The sequence below is a fragment of the Stigmatopora argus genome, chromosome 9 (genome assembly GCF_051989625.1).
Source record: "Stigmatopora argus isolate UIUO_Sarg chromosome 9, RoL_Sarg_1.0, whole genome shotgun sequence".
In the NCBI taxonomy this organism is placed as follows: Eukaryota; Metazoa; Chordata; class Actinopteri; order Syngnathiformes; family Syngnathidae; genus Stigmatopora; species Stigmatopora argus.
In genome coordinates, this window is record NC_135395.1 from 8,084,673 (window position 1) to 8,107,367 (window position 22,695).

The 22,695-nt window shown below is 41.4% G+C and overlaps 1 protein-coding gene across 1 annotated transcript; it reads right to left on the bottom strand.

The window, feature by feature from the left end:
- Nucleotides 1–8,092: 8,092 nt before the first annotated feature.
- On the bottom strand, nucleotides 8,093–22,321 carry LOC144082609 (neuronal acetylcholine receptor subunit alpha-3-like). The gene is made up of 7 exons (XM_077609868.1): nucleotides 22,096–22,321; nucleotides 13,252–13,391; nucleotides 13,140–13,184; nucleotides 12,946–13,055; nucleotides 12,443–12,650; nucleotides 10,912–11,901; nucleotides 8,093–9,374 (listed from the first exon to the last, which is right to left on the bottom strand). Exons 1-7 carry the CDS (start codon nucleotides 22,151–22,153, stop codon nucleotides 9,249–9,251), a joined length of 1,677 nt encoding a protein of 558 aa, XP_077465994.1. The 5' UTR covers nucleotides 22,154–22,321; the 3' UTR covers nucleotides 8,093–9,248.
- Nucleotides 22,322–22,695: the final 374 nt, after the last annotated feature.

Here is a 22,695-nt window from a genome sequence, read left to right on the forward strand (position 1 = left end):
TTTGTGCAGCCCGAGAAAGTAAATCATGAGTGCCGACTTTCTGTTTTAAGATCAAATTCAAATCATTATAGATTTACATTACATTTCCTGATTTCCTTTTAAAAATCAATCACTGCAATTTATTCATCCATTTTTTTCTTTTGTGTTTTTAGTTCAAAAAGCATTTTGTAAAATCTAAAAATAAATATACAAATATTTTCCGTTTTCCACTTATCCGGCCAACATGAAATGGCATTGATGTTATTGCTTTAGAGGTTGAAACCAAAGCACCCCCACACTCACTCTGGCCCTTATTTTGCCCAGCCCTATTAAATATTATGGGATGCTACGTTTTCCTTCATATGTCCAATGCTTCAATTTCTTGCTTTCAATTTTTTAAAATAGGTCCAAAAAAAGTCTTGAACTGGCTGCTTTTTGTTTTCCAAGCCATCCAGGACAGACAAGCTGACAAAGTTGAACCAGTGGGGGTTGTGCTGCGAGAAGCACCTGACGCCAATCCACTGATTGCACTTGCAGGACACTAGTATTGTGCAAAGCTTTCCTCTTTAGAAGTTGAAACCAAAGCACTAACATTTGGCCTTTTTTTTAGTTTGCCCAGCCCTGTTAAATAAATGCCTAGTCTTATGGGATGCTATGTCTTCCCTCACATGTCCAATGCTTCAATTTCTTCAAGGCGCTCGCTCTTCAATGCTCAAAAGTTTGCGCTTTGATGGCCCATGTTTGAAATAGGTCCAAAAAAGTCTTGAACTGGCTTTGACAATTTAAACCAGGCAGGGGTGGCTTTGCAAAGCCATTCGGTACATATGAATCAATAACATGAAAAAAGATCAGCTGACACTAGTTGGACATTAGTAGGACATTTCGTGAAAACTTAATCTACAAATTTTCCCATCTATCTTGCAGCTAAAACTTCAAAAAGCCATGTCTAAAAAAATTATTAATAAAAACAAGCTGGAGTGTGTAAAATGATAGCATCGCAGCTGCATCAGATACCATCGAGGGATAAAAATCTCCAACCCCTGCAGGTGAACCGAGCCAAACTATTTTGGAGCACAAACTTACTATCATGCATTTGGCATTTTGCATCTTTATCTCCTCCCCTGTCCTCATGATGGGATGTGGTGACGGGCTGGGGGGATGTGTGGGGGGGTCTGGGCTGATTATCACAATGAAATTATCCTGATTTTCTGCTCCACTTGGAGCCGGGGGGACGAGCAGCTGCTGCCTCCCAGATCGTCCCGTCCGCCTTCTCTCTAATCATTTGGAAAGAAAAATTCTTGTGGGCTGGAAACCTGCCGCTTTCTTTCATGACAAAATTGGACAGCTGTGTTTGTGGATGCATGCCTTGTTGTTCAAGCTTATTGCACATGCAAGTGAGACAACAAAAAACAAAAGCAATTGGATTTATGGTTGTTTGTTGTTTACAATTATGCATTATTATGTTCTTCTTGCCTAATTGCATTCTGCGTAATTTGGCCCGTGTGCAGATATATCTATGTTAAAAGCAGACTGTGTCTCTTAAAGCCTGGACTTTTTTTTAAATCTTACTATTTGTTTGTTGTTATGCTTTAAAGAACGGGTGGTAAAAGTAGACATCTGGGTGTAATTGTAGAAAGTGGAATCCAATGGAGGCTCATTCATTAATCAAAACAAATGAGATTATAAACGTCAGGCTGTCGTTTAAATTAGCAGTGCCGCAAATAGCAATACAGATGCGGAATAAAACAGCACCAAGTGTTGGTTGAAGAATTTCCTATAAAATCAATTGAATGAAGACAATGGCAAGATGATGCAGGGATATAAGTATGGTTGCGTACCTCTGCGTGTGTGTCAGTCGGCGGAAGAAACTCGGGCTCATCAAAAATGTTGTCATCAGATGTGAGTCAGCTGTGCTTCCTGTGTCTCATCTGGATTTGTGCATGATGCATGAATGTCTGCTTACCGTACTGTATGAGCATCTATTTGTATAAGTAGGTAGATTAAAGTACACTCTCCCAACAGCCACTAGTATTTGGAGCCAAGAATGACATGATATTCTGTATCAGAGCAAAGATATTTGACTAAAATTTATTGAATAAAGGTCCAGTACATATTAATGAACTTACAGGAAAGTGAAGGAAGAAATAATTGGGTACAGTGGTACCTCTACTGATGAATGTCTCTACTTAAGAATGTCTCTTCTTATGAATGTCTCTACTTACGAATGTCTCTACTTACGAATGTCTCTACTTACGAATGTCTCTACTTACGAATGTCTCTATTTACGAATGTCTCTACTTATGAATGTCTCTACTTATGAATGTCTCCACTTATGAATGTCTCCACTTATGAATGTCTCCACTTATGAATGTCTCTACTTATGAATGCCTCTAAATATGAAGTATTCAGGTTACGAAACAGTGAAAGATCTGAAAAACAACTTCAGGAGGGAGGTTAAGAAAGAGTGAGACCAATTTAAAGGAGATTTAGTTTATTACCAAACTGCAGAATGGGGAGAGCTCAAACAGCGTGAACCGCTCACGGTCTGTTGTCCTGCAACTCTCACCGAATGACCAGTGAGTGAGTCTTAAATACAGGCAAAACTGACAGTTGTCAGCAGGACTTTGGACAGATACGTTTCAGTCATTTGCAGGGCAAAAAGTAATTGATCAGTGTCGGACAGTTGTGTGTTTGCGCTGACATGTCAACCCAATCACAAGACTGAGATTGATTATTCAGTCAGACAGTTGAGTGTTAACGCTGACATGTCAGCCATTCACAAGGATGACTACGATGCTGTTATACTTACAAAAACTGATACAATATGAACAAGCAATTGCAAAGAGACTTTGTCTTACCTTACAAACAGCACAATGGGATTTTTTCCCTCTGGATACTAAAGAAATTAAGGTTGTGAAATACAAATGTTCAAAAATGCGTGTAGCATCCTGTATTTTGTTTTAAAATTGGCGTGATATAGTTGATCTCCCATTGGCTATCTCCCAACACCCCGCTGGCCTCCTATTGGCTTTCTCCCAATGCTGGGTAGCATTTAGCATTGCCCAGGAGGGAGCTGAGTCTCCCTGTAGCTTTTCGCGTGCCTTGGACCCTCGTCACGGAGTTCTATCACACGTAAAGGACAGAGATATTTATGTTTGGTGAGTTTTTCGTGCTAGAAAAAGTATTATAATGGTCTGATAAATCATTTTCTTTTCATTTTAAAACATATTTTATACAAAATTTGTATACGTTTATCCATTTAAAGGGTAGTATTGCTGACCTTGAGACAGATTTGGGCATTTACATGTAAAATGAGACTCTACTTACAAAACCGTTGCCGGAATAAATACATTTCGTAAGTAGAGGTACCACTGTTTTTTTTGTTTTCGTTTTTTTTTATTATATCGCTCTCATTACAATGCGGTAGAGTACGCAATGTACAGAGTAACTAAAATACACATGTACAGTATATTGAACTTTCTACCCAAGACTGCAGGGGTCCCTCAGATGTCAACGGGATATTGTATGAGTATCAAGCGCCCCTGGACAAGAGCGACAGATAATGAGGCGCCTTCTGTCACGTCTCATATGCAACACATCATGTGTGCTTAGAGCCGCCCTTTTGGCCGACAATATTACCGTGTAGCTTCAGCCTTTAACGGAATAGTGTACTGAAGCAGGAAGATCATAATGCACCTTTCAGCATTTATTATTCATTATTTGCGGATGGAATCTAAAACGTATGGATGTTTCAAAAAGACAAGATCAGCACAATTCATGCGGATATCACCAAAAAAAAGCATTTGTGGGTCACTGTAGTAATACTTAATAATCAATCTGATTGTTTTATCCTATTTGGTGTTAGGGTAGTTTGAGCCTGTTCCTGCTGAGTTGGCAAAAGGTGGAAATTTAATTTGGGTATTATTTTAGAAGATGGCAGTGATGAAAACCTTGGATTTTTTTTCTCCGTTCACTTTTCAGCTTGCAATTTCTTGTCTGGATGTTTTGAGCAGGCATTTTATGCTTTTCTATGATATAAACAGAAGCCCCCTATAGTCTGCGATGTAGCAGGCCTCCCACAACATTTTTCTATTACGATTAAGTTAAAACTTTTGCTGTAATTGCATGAACTACAAAATATAGCATATGGGACATAATTAATAAAAACTGGAGTAGAAGTAGTAAAACATTACCCTACATCACATGTGTCAAAGTGGCGGCCCGGGGGCCAAATCTGGGCTGCCGCATCATTTTGTGCGGCCCGGGAAAGTAAATCATGAGTGCCGACTTTCTGTTTTAGGATCAAATTAAAATGAAGAGTATAGATTTTAACTACATTTCCTGATTTTTTCCCTTTTTAAATCAATAATTGTATTTTTTAATCAATTTTTTCTGTGTTTTTAGTTCAAAAATAATTTTGTAAAATCTAAAAATATATTTTAAAAAGCTAAAATAAACATCGTTTTAGATCTATAAAAAAAAATGAATATTCAGGGCTTTTAATCCAGTTCTTTTAATCCATTTATAAAAAAAAATCTAAATATTACATCTCAAATGGTCCGGCCAACGTGAAATCAAGTTGACATTAAAGCGGCCCGCGAACTAACCCGAGTCTGACACCCTTGCCCTACAGTATTTCAGAAAATGACTGTGACAAACTATCACTCGACAAGGCCATGTAGACGACTCACTACATTTGTAATAGCGATAAACCGAACTTTGAGTCTGGAACCCCAAAAAATGCCGGAAGCATCTTGCGTTATTACACCAAAATCCTTTTAATTTCTTCGACAATGTTCTTTGGAGTCACCTATAAATATGCATCTGGTCTTTCTACACTAGTGTATAAAAATTTGTGTGTAAGAGAGTGCATTCAGAAGCCCCTCCTCCCCGGAATGAATTATTTAGAAGTGAGTCTCCTCGACTTATCCACGGTCGAGCGGCCTCTGGCACGTCGCGTTCTGCTCGCCGTGACACAAGAGACCCTAATTCCGCAATGTCTGCGCCCACCTCACCCGAGCGCAGATGCCTCCTCAAAACGAGCCCACCTTTGCGCCACCGGCTTGTCCACAAGGGAAAAAAAATCTTAGGTGACATAATTCCCATTCATGTTTTCCAAAACATTCTAAAAAAATAAAGGGTTATCTTAGAGGAGCACTACGTGTCCACAGAGAAGAACCGTGTAAAATATTCATCCATCTGACTGGCTTAATAATGTATTATCCCTCAATTTAGCATCCAGAGCTTTGCTGTGTTCAGCTTTGCTCCAACGGCCACCAAGCGCATGTCCAGATCCTCAAGCTTTGAAAATATCATATTTTCACACTCAGAATTTCCCATTAATGCAGCGGATCGGCTTTAAGAAGAAGCCCTCCATCCAACTTCAAAATCCTGAAAAATGCGTCCTTCACATCTTCCAAGGAAGGTGAAAAATGCAAGGTGGATTTGTCAAGGCGCTTAAATTGTCCAGACTCTTCCCCTTGTTTACTATTTTAGATTTTTAGGCTTTTCATTGCTTCTTGATAATGAGCAGGATGAACTAAAATCATTTTTTGTCAGGCTGCACTCACCAAGGACTCAATTTTCTTTTGAATAGAATGAAAATCCAGATGACGAATTACATTTCTGATCACTATATCACCAATATATACAAATTTTGAGTAGCTTTAAAGATGCACAATCTTGCATTCTGCAAATTTAATTGTTATTGCTCGTTTTGGAAGGGCATCTCTGTAAGTCGCAGCAGAAACAGACATTAAAAGTGTCAGACTGTGTCCAAATATAGTCAGGATCACTTCCCACTATCCCAGTCTGATGCTGATGTGAATCCCCACACACATACACACACACTCCTCCCCTTGAGCCCGACTGATGGAAGACTGCTTCCTCTGTGTATTTTCAACTTGCCTCCATCCTCTCTCCATAATGGCCGCCTCACATCAACACAAATTCAGACAGCGAAGCCCACGCTTTCCATTCGCGGCTGTTGAACACACACACACACACACAAGGACACACAACAACATAGCGCATGCAACAGGGGATTAAGTCTGACTGGCAAAGTCGCCGAAAGCCACTGGCTGGACTGCAGGGGGAATTGATGTCCCCGACGAGCAAGAACCTTTAGTGTGTTTTGCATGTGTCAGTGCTGACAAGAATATTCTGCCTGACCGCTGATAAACGGAAAGAGAGTGAGAGAGAAAGAGCAGAAAGATGCTGTGCTTTCATTTTCAGAGAAGAAGTTCGCTCTCTAAAAGAAGACATTAACTTTGTGGGTGACGGAAAACTAGAGGAGTGAAGGGTGTGTAGATTTGTGGTAGAAGTACAACTAAGGTCAAGCAATCCAATTGGAAGGATTTCATAGATATTATAGCTAAAGGACTTCGGTTAGATTTGGGGCTTGAAATAAATTTGATTTGACATGGCAGTCCAAATTCTGTTTTTAGTGGCGGGGGTGCTCCTCGGGTTGGAGAGGTGGTTAAAATTGGAAAAATCGGATTTCAAGGAAGCGCATATGTTAGGTAGTAGCGCTATATCATACTTTAGGCTAGTATCTTACTATAGCATCATTATTTGAAATGTTTCAAGTGGCTCTCGAAATCACGCAGTCACGTTCTATGATGCTGAAATGCTTTGAATTTGTGTTATTTTACAATTAAAGATGTAGCCTACTATTTTGGTTGCACTTTTGGTTCTTCACCTCTATTTAATGCAATTCAAAATCGTTATTTCCATTGTGCTGAAGCTATTTTATACACTTTAACAATGCTTGAAAAAGTGTTTGCCAGGATGGATTGCTGCTATTACTATGCTCTTCCCTTTTTTTCACCTACACGTTTCTTACACAGAATGAAGACACACTGACAGGCGCGTTTTTCTTTCCAAGTTTAATAACCATAATGGAACCCAAAAAGTGCTTCTATACACGGGTTGCTTTCGCAGTTGTAAATTCCACCGTGATGTTAATTCTAGCCATCGTGACGATAAGGCAAACCAAAGTAAAGCCTTGTCTCCGTGCATTTCTTGTATTTCACAAACATTTCAACAAAGATACATCAGGTGTTGGTAGAATAAACAAAAGACTGTCTTTTATATAATCCAGCTTTCAGACAAGTGCTGTACAGAAATGTGAAAGATCATGCTGTCCATTTTATAAATAAAGGCTCTCTATAATCCAAGCTTTATTCTGTCATACTATATTCGGGTGTTGTTTAACAGTAAACACGATCAGGTAACCATCTTGGTTCTAATTCAAATTAATTTGGCAGCCACTGTTTTTAGTTACATCACTTCACCATTTTATTTCACGTGTAAAATTTTGACAAAATACAGATCCAAAGAACTTTCTGTGCTTAATTTGAACAATAACTCCATCACGAAAAAAGACTAAATTCAGTTTGAGAAACCCTGATAACAATCCTGTCATCATTTTTTACACACTACGTAATTAAATGATATAATCTTGTCAAAGAGTATCCAAAAAAATAAGTGAACATAACTCACACTGATTGTTACGGCTGTCAGCCTGGGTATACATTATGTTGTGGGTTGTGTTGTTTTTGTGTTTGGTTTTGTGGAGGATCGCTTGACCATTGTTGATGGTGCTGCCATTCTGGTGGTCAATTAACCCTTTCATTTCAGCCCCGCCCAGGCCAACACAGCTGTGACGACTTCCCACTCATCCCTCCTCCAATCACGGTCCACATCCTGCCCTTAGTTAAACCCTCCTAAGGGAGTGGAGTCCCCCCCCCCTTTTTTCTTTCCTTAATTTAATTATAATTTACTTGCTTTAGAAAACCATTGTCTAAAGTGAAGTAAGTTTTGTTTGTCCCAGCTTCACCTTATTTGTGAGCAATATATTGATTGTTCTATGGGGTATTTATGTTTTGATAAAGTTAATTATTTTGGGCTGCATAGGGGGACTTTAGATAAGTTTAGACACCCCGGGGTATGCATATAGTTTATTTCTGTGTCTAGACTTTTACATACCTGTCAACCTCTGCCGATAACTGCCCTTATAAATGATTATGATTCCCCTTACAAACCTCAAAAAAACCTTACAAACACCGTACGACTCGTACGGTGTTTGTAAGGTTTTTTGGGGGTTTGTAAGGGGAATCATAATCATTTATAAGGGCAGTTATCGGCAGAGGTTGACAGGTATGCTTTTATTCCATCAGTTCTCACAGTTGCGACTGCCTGGTACATCACTTGAAATTTAACGATAAAATAATCTATGTAAAGGTTTGCCTCTGCATAATTGAAACCAATGACATAAGGGCCGGTAATTGAACTCTAACCCTACAAGCAAGCGTAGCGATTGAACAGTGAAGAATTTATCATTTGAAATCATTTTTTTCTTTTTCTTTTTAGTGAAGCAGTTTTGGGCCAACAACACTAACTCAAGCTTTGTTGTTTTACTTCCCATGTCATTGTTAACAATTCATTGGCATGCCGTCATTTGCCACTCGGTCAAAGCACTCTTTAATAAAATGTTGAGATTAAAACATCCGAATACTTACCAGCTGCTCCATTTCCTTCTTTGTGCTCAAACCACTCAACTCGCCGCTTTATCTGACGGAGGAAAATAGAGGCTCCCATCGGCAGTGTTCGTGTTAGAGCAATTTCTCACACAAGTGTTTTAAGCATTTTTCCAATAAAACAATTACATTTCTAGGGAAGAAAAATAACTAAAACACTGCCTGTGACAGCAATGGAATTAAATGGAGCGCAAGAAGCTTATCTTTTGTAACTTCTAATTACGGACTGGCCATCTCGCCAACAGCAAAATGGCTTTAAAACTGTGTTTTGCCCTTTTTGGTTTATTCTTACAAAGAAACGCATTGAGGCTAGGGAAATCCAATCTATGGAGTTGAGTAAATTCTGAAATTATGATTAAGGATAACACCTTTTAGAATCAAAACAATAAAATGGCACTTGAATGTTCTTCAATTGTGAGCATGACAATGGCACTGTGACCTAACAATAGCCGTGAAGACGTTTGGAAAGAAGGTGGGTGGGATATGAGGGTAAAAATGGGCGCAGCTGTCAGTGGGAATTGTGCACGAGATGACCTGCGTGCGTACCACTCGGCTGAGATACGATGTGATTGAAGAATTTTGGGAAAGTCAAGTGTAACGACGCGTGATTGACAGCGAGAGGTGACGACTGCCTATTCCCGTGGAGAGGGGGAGGAAGACCACGGATCGAACATGGGGTGACGTGAAGGAGGAGAGCTCCTCGCCACGTTGGAGAAGAGAAAGTGTCTTTCATTTAAAAAAGCTGATGAGAGGCTGAAGGAAGAGCCCCAGCGTTCCCAGTACACACACCGTCACGAACACCCACAGGAAGATCCTGTCGATGACCATGGCCACGTATTTCCAGTCGTCTTCCACCTTTTGAGGAGAAAGTCAAGTCAGTGCAGCTTGTTGAATTGAGAAGCATTATATGTACATTTAACTAACAAATCTAGGTGACTTTTGGGCATTTTGGAACGTGAAAACTGTGAAATTATTGTCACATTTTTTGAAAATCGACTGTCCATTTTGCTAAAGATTTCCACGAAATGTTGTTGATAGGAACGGGATGGCAAGGATTTTTTTTCAACCGTTTCCACCAGCGTACCGTGAGAAATTGCGTTCAACTCGCCTTTCGTGACGGTAGGGTTGTTCATCGTTAAGCTAATAAAGCAGTCCAGTCTGCTATGCAACTGGGACAGCGCACGTGTACTGAATAAATGTCAGGCTATTTTGGTGGCTAAGCATGAAAGTGTACCGATTGTGTCAACACTCGGGCTCGGGTACTGTATTTTGTTAGCTGAAAAGCATTGGTGTGTGCGGTGTGTAGTGTACTCTTTGATCCGTCAGGTGTGTACAATCGGATCAAGGCTGCTGTGGCCGTAATGCTTTTGTCGTGTGCAAAGAGGAGCCGGCGTGGCTATCCTCCGCAGCCAGATCGCGGCGTTACAAAGAGAAGATGGCGCAACAAACATATCAGGCCCATCCAGAGTGTGAGGACGAGATAGGAGAGGGTCTTTGAAAAAGGGGCTTACGTTCCTTTTATAGCTCATAACACTACGGACAGAAACACACACACACAAAAGTACATGCAAGGTTTTACGCAGTGTGTATTTGTCTGGTTCTCTAATGAGGGCGGTATTCTTAGACCCAAAGTCAATTGAGAATGTATTTTTGCTCTGATGTTGTTGCTTAAAATGTTTAGGAGTGCTAGCAAAAGGTCACATTTTAAAATCTTGTGGCAATCCTTTGAAAGTAGTACAAAATCAACTTTGCATGCACGTGACCGGACGTTTCGTCGAACGGACGTTTGGTAGAACGGACGTTTGGTAGAACGGACGTTTGGTACAACGGACGTTTGGTACAACGGACGTTTGGTACAACGGACGTTTGGTACAACGGACGTTTGGTACAACGGACGTTTGGTACAACGGACGTTTGGTACAACGGACGTTTGGTACAACGGACGTTTGGTACAACGGACGTTTGGTACAACGGACGTTTGGTACAACGGACGTTTGGTACAACGGGTTCGCATGCAATTGATAGATTTTAATATTGGGTGAATAGGGATTTAATGACAATTTTCTTAACATTGAGTAAATAGGGTTTGGGTTAAATAAATGAAAGTCTTGTGACTCAAACCTCGGGACTCGCGAACCCAGCGACCAAACGTCCATTCTACCAAATGTCCCTTCTACCAAACGTCCGGTCTACCAAACGTCCGGTCTACCAAACGTCCGGTCGACCAAACGTCCGGTCGACCAAACGTCCGGGGACCAAACGTCCGGGGACCAAACGTCTTTCGACGAAACGTCCGAGTACCTTGCATGTATATGTAAATTTAGGCTTAGGAAATTATTCATAAAAGTATGAAACAACAACAAATTGATTTTCGCATCAAAGACCTTCTCACCTCTTTGGCTTTGTTGCGGGTCCTCATGTTCTCCGCGATATACTTGACGCTCTCGATGGCCTGCTTGACCTCCGGCGAAATGACGGAGAACGCCACCAATGCGTTGACTTGGGAGGGGGAGTTTAAGGCCCTGGGCAGTTTGGGCAACTCGGACTCTGGGGGTCTCTGGGTCTGGGGGCCCTGAGATGACGGGGTGACCTTTGGCGGAGGAACAGGGGTCGGGACCTCCTTCCCTCTGTAGGGACATCTTCTGTTCATATCCCGCTTAATGTCACGGTTCATCTCGCCATATTCGATGCAGTTCATGGAGCTGCTCAACGAGGAGGCCCCGCCCCCACCTGGGTCCAGCGGCGAGCACGCCACCCCCCCAGTGATGCCTCCGACGCTCACACTGGCGCTGCTCCCGACACTGTTTTTTCTTTTTTTGCCGCCGCCGGCGCTCGCCCCGCCTCCCGTCCCCGCCGCGGCGCCGGACGAGTCGCCCTGGCCTTGGTCGATGGGCCGCCTCATCAGCATCACCCTCGGCAGCACGCCCAGGAACACGGAGCGCACCCACTCGGGCATGGTGTGAGTCATGGGGGTGCGGTAGTGGACGTTCAACACGAAGACGGTGATGACGATGCTGAGCGTGACGAAAATCATGGTGAAGAGGAGGTACTCGCCGATCAGCGGGATGACCAACGACGTGGAGGGGATGGTCTCCGTGATGACCAGGAGGAAGACGGTGAGCGAGAGCAGGACGGAAATGCACAGGGTGACCTTCTCGCCACAGTCGGAAGGCAGGTAGAAGACCAGCACGGTGAGGAAGGAGATGAGGAGGCAAGGGATGATCAGGTTGATGGTGTAGAAGAGCGGCAGGCGGCGGATGTAGAAGGAGTAGGTGATGTCTGGGTAGATCTCCTCGCAGCAGTTATACTTGATGTCGTGCTTGTAACCGGGGGCATCGATGATTTCCCATTCTCCGCTTTCCCAGAAGTCCTTGAGGTTCACCTGCGTCGTGGCAAATTTGCATCAAAATGGAAGGTCGTTTCGAAAAACCCTCCGATCCGACCGTGTGCGGTCGTTTGGTCGCTGGTCTTTTGGTCGCCGTCTTTTGGTCGCCGGTCTTGTGGGCGCCGGTCTTTTGGTCGCCCGGACCCAAATAACGGGTGACCAAAAGACCGGCGACCAAAAGTCCGGCGACAAAACAAGGTAAAACAACATGGTCTACGCATCAATAAAAGCCAACAATGGCCCTGAGCAGTTTCACTGAGCGGACGTGTGAGTGTAGAAGAGTTTGTATGTACATGCATTGTCCCTTTAAGATGCTACGTCAGTCAGGGTCTTAACAAGTTCTCCAACAAAACACAATAAAAGTCCGGGAAATTTGGAGCTATTCTTTAGCCTAATAATTAATAGGGCATTAAGTATGACTAAATAATAATTTGCAGTTTGTATTTAGGTAATTTGAGCAAAGATTTAAATGGTAATTATCAATAACCTTCCAGGCGACCAAACGACCGAGTACCCCGATCGGACGGGACTGTTGTACCTTTGAACCGATGAGCACCAAGTCGATCTTGGCCTTGTCGTAGGTCCACGAGCCAAATTTCATGGAGCAGTTCTGATAGTCAAAAGGGAAGTAGGTGATGTCCATCGGGCAGGAGGATTTAAAGATAGCCGGAGGAACCCAAGTGATGGTGCCGTCAAACTTCAGCAGAGCTTTGGTTTTGTCCTCCACCAGAAAATCCCCCACGGCACTGCAAGAAGAGCGCAAATGGGAGAAAACCAAATGTCATTTCGTGGAGAGGTCTTCACAACATTTAACTGGAAAGGTCAGCGGCGCGCGGCCAGCTAAATAACAAAACGAGGACTATTGTTTATTAAATTGCTTTACGGAGCAAATGCGTCTCCAGCAGACAGAACAAACATGCAATAACATTTTATTATGTGGCGTAATTGCGATGAGACCTGTACTGTAGAACGGGAAAATGGAATATCTTTCACTTCATCTCGTAGATATTTAAGACTCAAGATTAACGGACTCAAACTTACTTGTTGTATAAAACAATGTCCGGCCTCCAAATCTTGTTGGACGGAACCCGAATGAACTCAATTCCTTCATACTCAACAGGTATCCATCTTAGTTTATAATCATTCCAGACCTAGAAAGGGGAAAAAAACGAATATATTATATAGTGACAGAAATTCAACAATCCATTCAACTCACTGCGGGTAACACGACTCACGTGTCTCAACCACAGATTGGTCTCCATGATTTGATTGACCTCGTCCTGTGGAAACATGTCGAACAAATATTTCCTACTGTTTACCACAAAAAGTTGTCTACGATTTACTTACCACTTTGACGAGTTGCGATATGGACACTTCGAACTCCACCGTGACCGGATCCGACACATTTTCCACCGGTCGGATGAACTGGTTGTACCTTCGGAATAACCGCCTAAATAAACGGTCCTCTCCTTTGAATGTGAAACAGCCTAATGGAAAAAAAAAACAAAGACAAAAAGAAAAAACCTGGAAAATAGTTGAATACAATCATAATCTAGTTTCTCTCATTTTTCCTCTGAATGACCAAATGTGCTATCCTTTTCCAAAAAAATTATCCAAAATGCTCGTTATTGAATAAATGACAACTCATATGATAGTGACATTGCATGAGCGATCTAAAAAAAAAAAAAAAAACATTGCTACCATTCTTTCTCTGTGCGACTTGCGTACCCTAGTTTGACTTTCAAATGTACGGTTCGGCAATTCAACGAAATCAAACGATGGTTCTAAAGACGCCACTCCAGTAAGAAAAGCCAACCAAACAAGAATAAGCATGGAGCATAATTTTCCCTTTTCCTTGCCGTGGGAAAGTATAAAATGAGATTTGTCAGCATTTGTTAAACGCAAGAAGCACTGAGACAATGTCTACTTATTTGTGGAGTGTCTATGCAGTACGTGCATTGCAACGCTGGCCTGAGGTCACTTTGTGGAAAAGTGCCAGGAGTCACACGCCTCCGTGGGATGGCATACAGACCCCCTCACGCCTGTCCGAGCAGAAAATGTTGCCTCACTTGGGACAGAGAACACTCACACTACCAGCACACTGCCTCGCCGTCCTAAAAAAAAAAGCTCCAAAGCCTTGCCATGTACAAACAAATAGACTCAGTGTTGTTAGCATCTGTGTACGCGATCCAATTACCGTCATCGGACGGGCAGTCGATTAAAAAAAATTGCAATTAGAAAGACTAATTCCCCCTGACGGCCTTGGCACTGGTTGGAGGAAGAAAATTGGATTTGGGCGTGTCTTTAAGAATTTTTGTCTGTTCAGCCGGTAGCGAATTTGTGAGGTCAGCGATCAGTTCTTCCACACAAAAGTCAACCGAGCGTGTCTTCATTGAGGTCTCTTGGTGTCGTAGAAGAAAACGACTTTGCGTCAGCTCAGCTTTAAACGTTCGCTAATCCATCGAAGACAAGACACGAGAGGAGAATGACAGATCAGGTCGTGGACTCTAAGCGAAAGGTCGACACCCCCGCCGAGGCTTTAAAAGTGACTATGGTACATTAACCTGTACTTCCTGTGCTGCGCTAACCATTATAGATATGGGGTTGAATTTGCTTCACTGAAAGGCCAAGTGAAGTATAACCCTATGTCCACGCAAAAAGCCGCAAGAAGTTCCTTTTCCTTGACAGCGAATAAATAAAAGATGCGGCTTTTAGAAGGATATTTTCCTCCCATGTCTCAAAACAGTATGCTTTTAACCTGCGCATTTACTTTGTGATCCTCTTTAATCCTTTTTTTATATCTTGTGATTTGTCGATGATGCCGAGATTGCGTGACTCTTAACAGTTCTGGACTGAGCGATTGGTATGCAGCAATTGCGATTAAAGCTAAATTGACTTAGAATAGGTTAGTATTGTCTGGACTTGAGAGGAGTTTTGTTGACTTTAAAGTCTTCTTTATTGGCAGCTATGTTGACATTCTACATTTAAAGGCCTGTATTGTTGTCTTGGCTTGTTTTTCCTCCTATGCTGACCTGTCCAGGGAAATAACGTGGCGATTTATTTGAAAGGTTGCCTCACTGACACCTCAATCTCAAGTGTACCGAGAAAGATTAAAGTGTAAAATGAGGCGAGCTGAGAAAACAAGTATTCACATTCAACATTGGATAAGAATGTCACCGCTTGTATGTGTGAGCTGTCATCAAGAATGATGTGGTGATTTTGATTTAAACAATAATTAGATGCAATTATTTTGTCATTGTATTTGTTATCATTTTAATTAATGTTGGATATTTGTGTAATTTAATGGCCTTTACTGAGTTCATTCCAGGCTCAGATGTTCTGTGCAGTTTGTATGTTCTGCCCGTGTCTGCGTGGGTTTTCTTTGGGGTTCTACGGATTCCTTCACGTCGCAAAAACATGCAAGGTAAACATCGCAATTTTCTCAAACGTCTCTGTCTCCCGTCGGCAAAATCTGCCCAATTTTAGTTAGATTATACACATTTTATTACTTTTAAACCACTAGTTATGTGTTACTTTGTTAATAGATGGCAAATTAGAAGAAATAAAACATTTTTTCCAATCCAATATCCTGTTTTTGGTGTTTTTTCAGAGGGCTGGAACGAATTAATTTGTTTTCCATTCATTTCAATGGAAAACGTCCGCTCGAGTTACGAGAATCTCGTCATACAATCTCAGTCTCGGAACGGATTACGATCGTATGTCGAGGTACCACTGTATAATTGGTGAAGACTGCTGGGAAAATATTGACCAGTTTATCAGTTTCTATTGTCGGGCTGTCATTTCAGTGTAAATACACTACAGCGTTTGTTTAATTTAAACTCGATTGTACTATTTCTGCGTTGTGAGAAGTTCCCATAAAATGAAGAGGCTTTCCAGAAGTTTCCTCGGGTCACTGCAGTGTAATGAAACGGCCCCCCTCTTGAGACCCTCGCGCAATCACAGTGCCAGGTAGCTACTTTTTAAACACTCGGTGAACTCCCACAACCTTGTCTAAGCCTCTAATTGGGCGAGGGGAAAGCAGGGCAATTATAATCAGTCAATTAATTGGACCTTGCGTTCAAATCTGGGAAAGTAAGTTGAGCATGTTTTTTTTCTTCTACTCTACAATTTATATTCTCGTAATTCCCATTGCCACAAAGTGTCTAAGTTGGGATAAACAAAGTTAATTAGAAACTTTGACCTCCAATGATTCCGTATTGAGCCTTAAGAGCATCTCATCAAGAAGAGAAGTGTATTATTCAAAGGCTTTTTAGAGGGACAGATTTAGTTGGTGCAACTCCAGGAGTGCTTTCATAAAAGCACACGTGACGGCAACATCGTCGCTGGTGAAACATTCATGATTTCAGATCTTCTGAGAAGAAATCATAACCGTTCAACGGGATTCAATCTGACTGAGCTCCTGATAAGATAAAAAAAAAAACATTCAAATGGGAGGAGCTTCAATTATATTCGATTAGATTACAACTTTATTTCATCCCGTATTCGGGAAATTTCTTTGGTTGCAGTAGCAAGACAGACACAGAAGACAATGTAGAACTAGGTAAAATTGGGGGGTTTATGGGGCTATCCCACTGTAAACTAATATATTTTGGGCTCTAATTTAATTCCCATGTGTAGCTTTTGATTGTTCTCACTGCTTGAAGTCATTTTTTTTAAATGATCCATCGGTGAAAATATAAATTTCAAAATGCATGTTTTTTTAACAACATACCAATCCAGTTTCAACTCATCCACAAACGTATTGAAGGAAAAACATATGGATGCGCGTTTTCTAAATCAATTCCACACTAAAACAATTTTGTGAGTGATGTGTACTTGCAAAATGTGCAAATCTATATCATAAACCTTTGAAATGGCTTCCTATCAAAGCCTGCTCACTTTACCGGCGCTTGGGATAATCACGGACATTTTGCTCCTCGAAATAAACTCGACAGTACCGAAGGCGGCGACCATGCGACGTGGTCTTTGTTCTCCGGAGGATGAAAACGTACGCGTTGGGCCTCCAATAGGCACCATGATTGAGATTTAGCTTGTGTGCTTCCATATCTCGTGGCTCCAGGAACCCAGAGAGCCTATTTCTCTTTGATCAGGCATGTGCTTAGCGGGATGAAACTGGACGTTCTAAAGAAACTAATTACCCTCCAATAATACACGGTTGGCAATCTGTGTCGTACGTATGTGTGTGTGTGAGTGTGTGTGAAGAAAAGTGTGAGATTGTCGGTAATAAAGAGCTTTCGAGGCTTTTCCATTTCTTGCTTTTGACGTGTTGAACGATGTACACTGAAGTGCTTAGAACTTCCCATAAACACATGGTTATTGCTTATTTATTGACGGTTTATTTATTATTATTATTGATTGACTATTTATCTGTTCGTTTGTTTGTTTATTGTTGTTGTGTGCACTTCCCTACTTATTTATGTCTACTTATTATTTGATGACTTATTTATTGGTTGTTTATTAGTTTGTTTCATTGTTGTTGTTATTTGTGCACTTTGTGGTGAAGCTTTAAATGATAAAATCATTCAATTCAATGCTAGTGTGTGCCTGTTTGCGGCTTTTTAAAATACACATTTTCACAACTTTATCTCAAACAGTATGTGTTTTTTTGTTTTGTTTTTTACGTAAGCAAGAGCGCCATTTTGGATCTACAAAAAAATCCAAATCAAGTCATTTTGATGCAATAATAATACCTTTTTGCAAAAAAATCAATATAATCACTACAAATTATGGAAAAAGTTGCCATTTCTGGCATAATGATCATGTTTTAGAACTAAATGTGCTACGAGGGCACACGAGTGGTGCGGATTAATGCGATAAGGAAGGTCAGATCAGGTAAGAGAGCCACATATGTTACACAAAAAGACAGACGGGCATTTTTTTGTATTCCATCTTCAGTGAACACTGAGAAATGTGTTGGATGAGGTGTGCAGCTCAAGAGCCAAGAAGCCTTCCAGGTAAAACTAGCAACTAGAGCAGGGGGGGGTAGTTGGGGCGGGGGGGTACGTTAACAGAGCATGGCAACATTTTAATGATGAACAAAGACGGATATGGCTGAGCCAGGGTCAAAATGTCGAAGGTCACAAAGCGTGTCATTTCTTACCATTTGCCATTAGGAGAAAAAAAGCAATTATATGTACATTTTTGTAGCAATCGTTTAATATTGTGGTGACCTTTTGGGCCCTTTTTTGCATTTGCATGAGATGCAATTGGATATTAAATGGGAATTGCTCATTTATTATAGTTGTTATAATCTGCAAGTTGAAATTTCAACGGTCCTCTAGCGTCCAATGATGGAAATGGAATAACTGTCATTATGCCAAAAAATGGTTTTACAAATGACATAATAATAGGTTTTAATGTTTTCCTCACTTCATTTTTACAGCATAAAAATCCTTTTATGTCTACTTATTCACGTGTGCACTGTATAGTGGAGTTTTAAATGTCATTGTGTTTGTATAATGACAAGGATTTCAATTCATTTTTGCAGATGTGCTATTTAAAAAAAAGCCATTTTTACTCATTTATGTCCGCTTTAATCAAAGCTTGTGCCATAATCTTATTTTCAACACAAGCCATTTGAATTGTTTGTGTTTGTAGCTGAACCAAACATTCTTTGGAAATGTCTTGGTCGACAAAATTGCACTGGATTCCGACATTGCAAACTATCCAGAATGAAAGCTAACCGTTGGAACATTATCTACGTTATCTACCGTCAGCATTCGCAGTTTACGAACCGAGTCATTATCTAACGTCTTGGGACGAAAACGTGTTGCATTTTCAGCAGCAGCTAATGTAACTGCAAAATTTCTGTCCAACGCGGCGTAGGTGATTACACACAACATTAGCGAATCATCAGTGACCTGACTGTCAGTGCATGCTAAGCTGCAACCAAGAATGACCTGTTTAATGGATTTAAAGGATAAGCTGCAGAAACTAGGAAAAGCGCAATCATTTTACGTCACCTATATGTTTTTTGTCGATTTTTATTTTTATTTAGGCTAAGGTAGTGAGTGGCATGTTTAGAAAAGTATACAAATGATATATAAAAAGTTGACTTTTACAATCTGTACCTGGGCTCAGTTAGTATACATGGCGAATTAAATAGCAATAATAATAAACGAGGTTATTTGTCCGTTGCTTGGTTTTGTTACGTATACCTTTTTCCCTGTGGGTCTGTGTGCTTTTCGCCTCTTATGTCCCTCCGGGCTTCCCCTCCTCTCGTAAACAGCTGCGTGTACTTTGTGATCAACCCTTGTCTGTCTATTTAAACCCCGTGTTGTTGTTGTGGTGATTTCATCTGGATGGATTTTGGTCAAGGCCAAGAATAAAATCTTCATGTGAGGTACTGGATAAAACTTTATGATCTTTTGATTTTGACAGTCAGCAAACAATGAAAAATAGAGATAAAAGGTCAAGTCCAAGCTCACTTTTGTACCATTTTGGCCGGAAATCCCGTTAAACCGCTTCATGAGGCAATTTGCCGTAGGCGCTAAAACACATTACGCAATGCCGCTGATTTTAATCACTAAATCCCAAACCTTAAGACAGTCTCATCTTCTAAATGTGCTGATGCGCGCCGCCCAGCGAGCCCACGGGCAAACTCTTTATTTTGCACGTCATAACTTCAAATATAAGGACTTTGTGTGCTGAGCCCCAAGAGTCAGATTATTCTATAGAAATGGCTGGATGTCACTGACTGCAACGTCAGCGTTTCATCTCTTGTGGGGACAAATTACCCGGCAAACGAATGGCAGGAGACAATAGCCTCTCAGACCCCGACTGTGCAATCCGGCCCTGCGTGGGTTTTTTTCAGGCTATCTATAGTCCAGTTTTAGAATCATCCGACTCACCGGCGGAAACCAAAAGGACTGTGTTGTATTCTCAACGATTCTATCGTCCTGTGTCAGAGTGCTTTAAGTAGTCATTGTCTTCATTCAATTATTTTCTGAACTCACAAGGCTTGCAGGGTGTGCTGGAGCCGATCTTAGCTAACTAAGGGTGCCAGGTGGGGTAAAAACCCTTAATCGGTGGCCAGCCAATTGCAGGCCACAAGGAGACAAAGGACAACCAATCATAGATAGGGGTCATTCAGAGTGTTCAACCAGCCTACCGTGCATGTTTTGGGGATGTGGGAGGAAAGCGGAGTACCCAGAAAAAACCCACGCAAGCCCAGAGAGAACCTGCAAATCCACACAGTGAGCAACCAATCAAAGCTAGGGGTAATTTAGAGTGTTCAACGAGCCTGTCGTGCATGTTTTTTGGGATGTGGGAGGAAAACTGAGTACCCGGAGATAACCCACGCAAGCCCGTATTGAATGTGCAAACTCTGCACAGTAAGCAACCAATCACAACTAGGAGCAATTTAGTGTTCAACCAGGCTACCCTGAATGTTTTGGGATGTGGGAGGAAAGCGGAGTACCCAGAGAAAACCCACACAGCCCGGAGAGAACCTGCAAATCCACACAGTGAACAACCAATCGTAGCTAGGGGCAATTTACAGTGTTCAACGAGCCTGTTGTGTATGTTTTGGGGATGTGAGAGGAAAGCAGACTACCCGGTGAAAACCCACACAAGCCCAGTGAGAACATACCACAGTCCACACGGTGAGCACCGACCTGAGATCAAACCCACGACCCCAGAACTGTGAGGCCGATGCGCTAACCACTCGTCCGCCGGGGCGCCTTAGTCATTTTTTTGTTCCCTGAAATTTTTCCATTTGAGCGTGTGTGTGTGTGTGTGTGTGTGTGCTTGTGTGTGCGTGTGTATTTGTGTGTGTGTTTGTGTGTCAATCCAGCGAGATGTCAATCCATGTGTGTGTGTCAAGTTTAAAGGCTGTGTGTGATTCAACGCCCTGCACAAGATGACGAGTACACGACAATGGCGTGCACTTACGTAGCACTCACCCCGAGGGGGGGCGTGTACGTGGATAGGTTTATTTTTGCACTTAGAGCTTTGAACGAGGAAGGTTTAAAAATATTTGCACATAACAAAACATTGGCACCAACTAAAGTACGTCTTATCGCTCTGTAGCACTACTTCTCCTGGGAATGGAGTTTGGATATTAAGGGAAGTATTTAAGATGAGCAGAAATTCACAACTGATGTCACACGCTGCAAAGTTGGAGTAACAGGCTGAAAAAGTCAAGTTATTGTTAAATATTATTAATATTGGAAAACAGTCATTATGGAGACTATCATTTGGAAAAAATACAGATTTTTTTCTGAGTTTGGCACACAGTGGAGAAAAAGCATCTCCCTGGAAACGAGGTTCATTTTAGTTTTTAAATTAGATATGCTTTGGAAAATTAAAATTGAAATACCAACAATACCTATGGGAGCCATTTAAGGAATACATGACAACGCCACTGCAGCTGTAGTACAATAAAAACACTCCAAAAACTGGCACAAACACCAAAATTAGTCAAGTATTATGATAAGATTTGAAATGGCGGTACATTTTTAATGAATCCAAGAGTTATCAATTCCAAATTGGCTCCCTCCAAGCACGGACTAAAAGTCCAATCATATTTCTCTGTTCTTCTGATCCGCCGCTCAAAGCCCCTCGGGGGCATAATTATACGTAACATGATAGAATATTCTCAGATGTCACAATTCACATGCACTCTGGTTAGCAAGTGATTTCCATATAATAAACACACTTCTTTTAGCGTAGAAATGTCTACCAAACACCACGAATCTGAAGTTTAGAGACGATTTAAAGACAAGAGACGTTTTTTTTCTGTGCCTAATCATGACCTCATATGTAAGAAAAGCACATCCCTGTAAATCAACATCAAGTGTGTCAGTATAAACATGTTTTGTACAAAGTATAAGATGCCAAATAGCTCCAGGGCGTGACAACGTGGATATTATTATACACTAATGTGCATTCCTGGCCACCATATTAGGAATAGTAATAAGCTTGTGGAAAATCTGTCCCAAAATAATCAACAATTTAAAAAAACTATCATCGCTCCACTTTTTATGCATTTATTTTTCAGTTATGAGTCCAAACTCTATTAAAACGTATTTTCCGCTCCCACTAATAACTCCCAAGGAAAGTTTTTAGCAGAAAATTCTCATCATTTCATAAGCCAAAAAGAAACAATCCCTAAAAGTCACCTCACTATTGCCACTTTTTTTGCGCGTGCTAGGGTGCCGGTGCACTTACCTCGGGCTGCGAGGAGGACCAGCAGGAGGACGACGCTTGTTTCCACAGGAAGAATCATGGATGCATCGGACAGTCGGGGGATGTTCCTCGGGATTTGCGATGGCGAATGGATGGAGATGTCCCGTTAAAAATGTGCTTGATCAGTTTTGGGATTACAGCAACATCATTCTTGGAGGCTCGGAGTCGCGGTGCGCTTCGCCGGACAACTTGGTCGCCGAACCTCCCTGCCAACAAATCCTCCATCCCTCCCTCCCTCCCATCCTCCCTCACTCCTTGAGGTCTCTCTCTCTCTCTGTCTCTCTCTCTTTCTCTCTCTCTCTCTCAAATGATGCTCCCAATTCCACCAAATGTTGTGAAAGGCTGAAAAACATTTTAGTTTTTCTAAAAACAATACAGATCACACTTAAATTTCAAATTAAAGTAAAAGTGGGAATGGTTTAGGAACGTTTTATTTTGACATTCCTGTGACTTTTCTCTTTTTTGTTTAATCTAAGCAATATAATACAAATCTACATGAGTGATAGAATTAAATCAACTGCCTTTTAACTCTTTACATGGAAAGTAATTAGTGTGGGCAACTTAAAAAAAGCTTTGTATTAT

Coding starts and splice junctions, on each gene's coding strand:
- LOC144082609 (XM_077609868.1), bottom strand. CDS start 22,153: ATGATTCTTCCTGTGGAAACAAGCGTCGTCCTCCTGCTGGTCCTCCTC. Junction 13,392..22,095: donor GGTCCTCCTCGCAGCCCGAG/GTAAGTGCACCG, acceptor TTTTTCCATTAG/GCTGTTTCACATTCAAAGGA. Junction 9,375..10,911: donor CCCGCAACAAAGCCAAAGAG/GTGAGAAGGTCT, acceptor TCTCCTCAAAAG/GTGGAAGACGACTGGAAATA.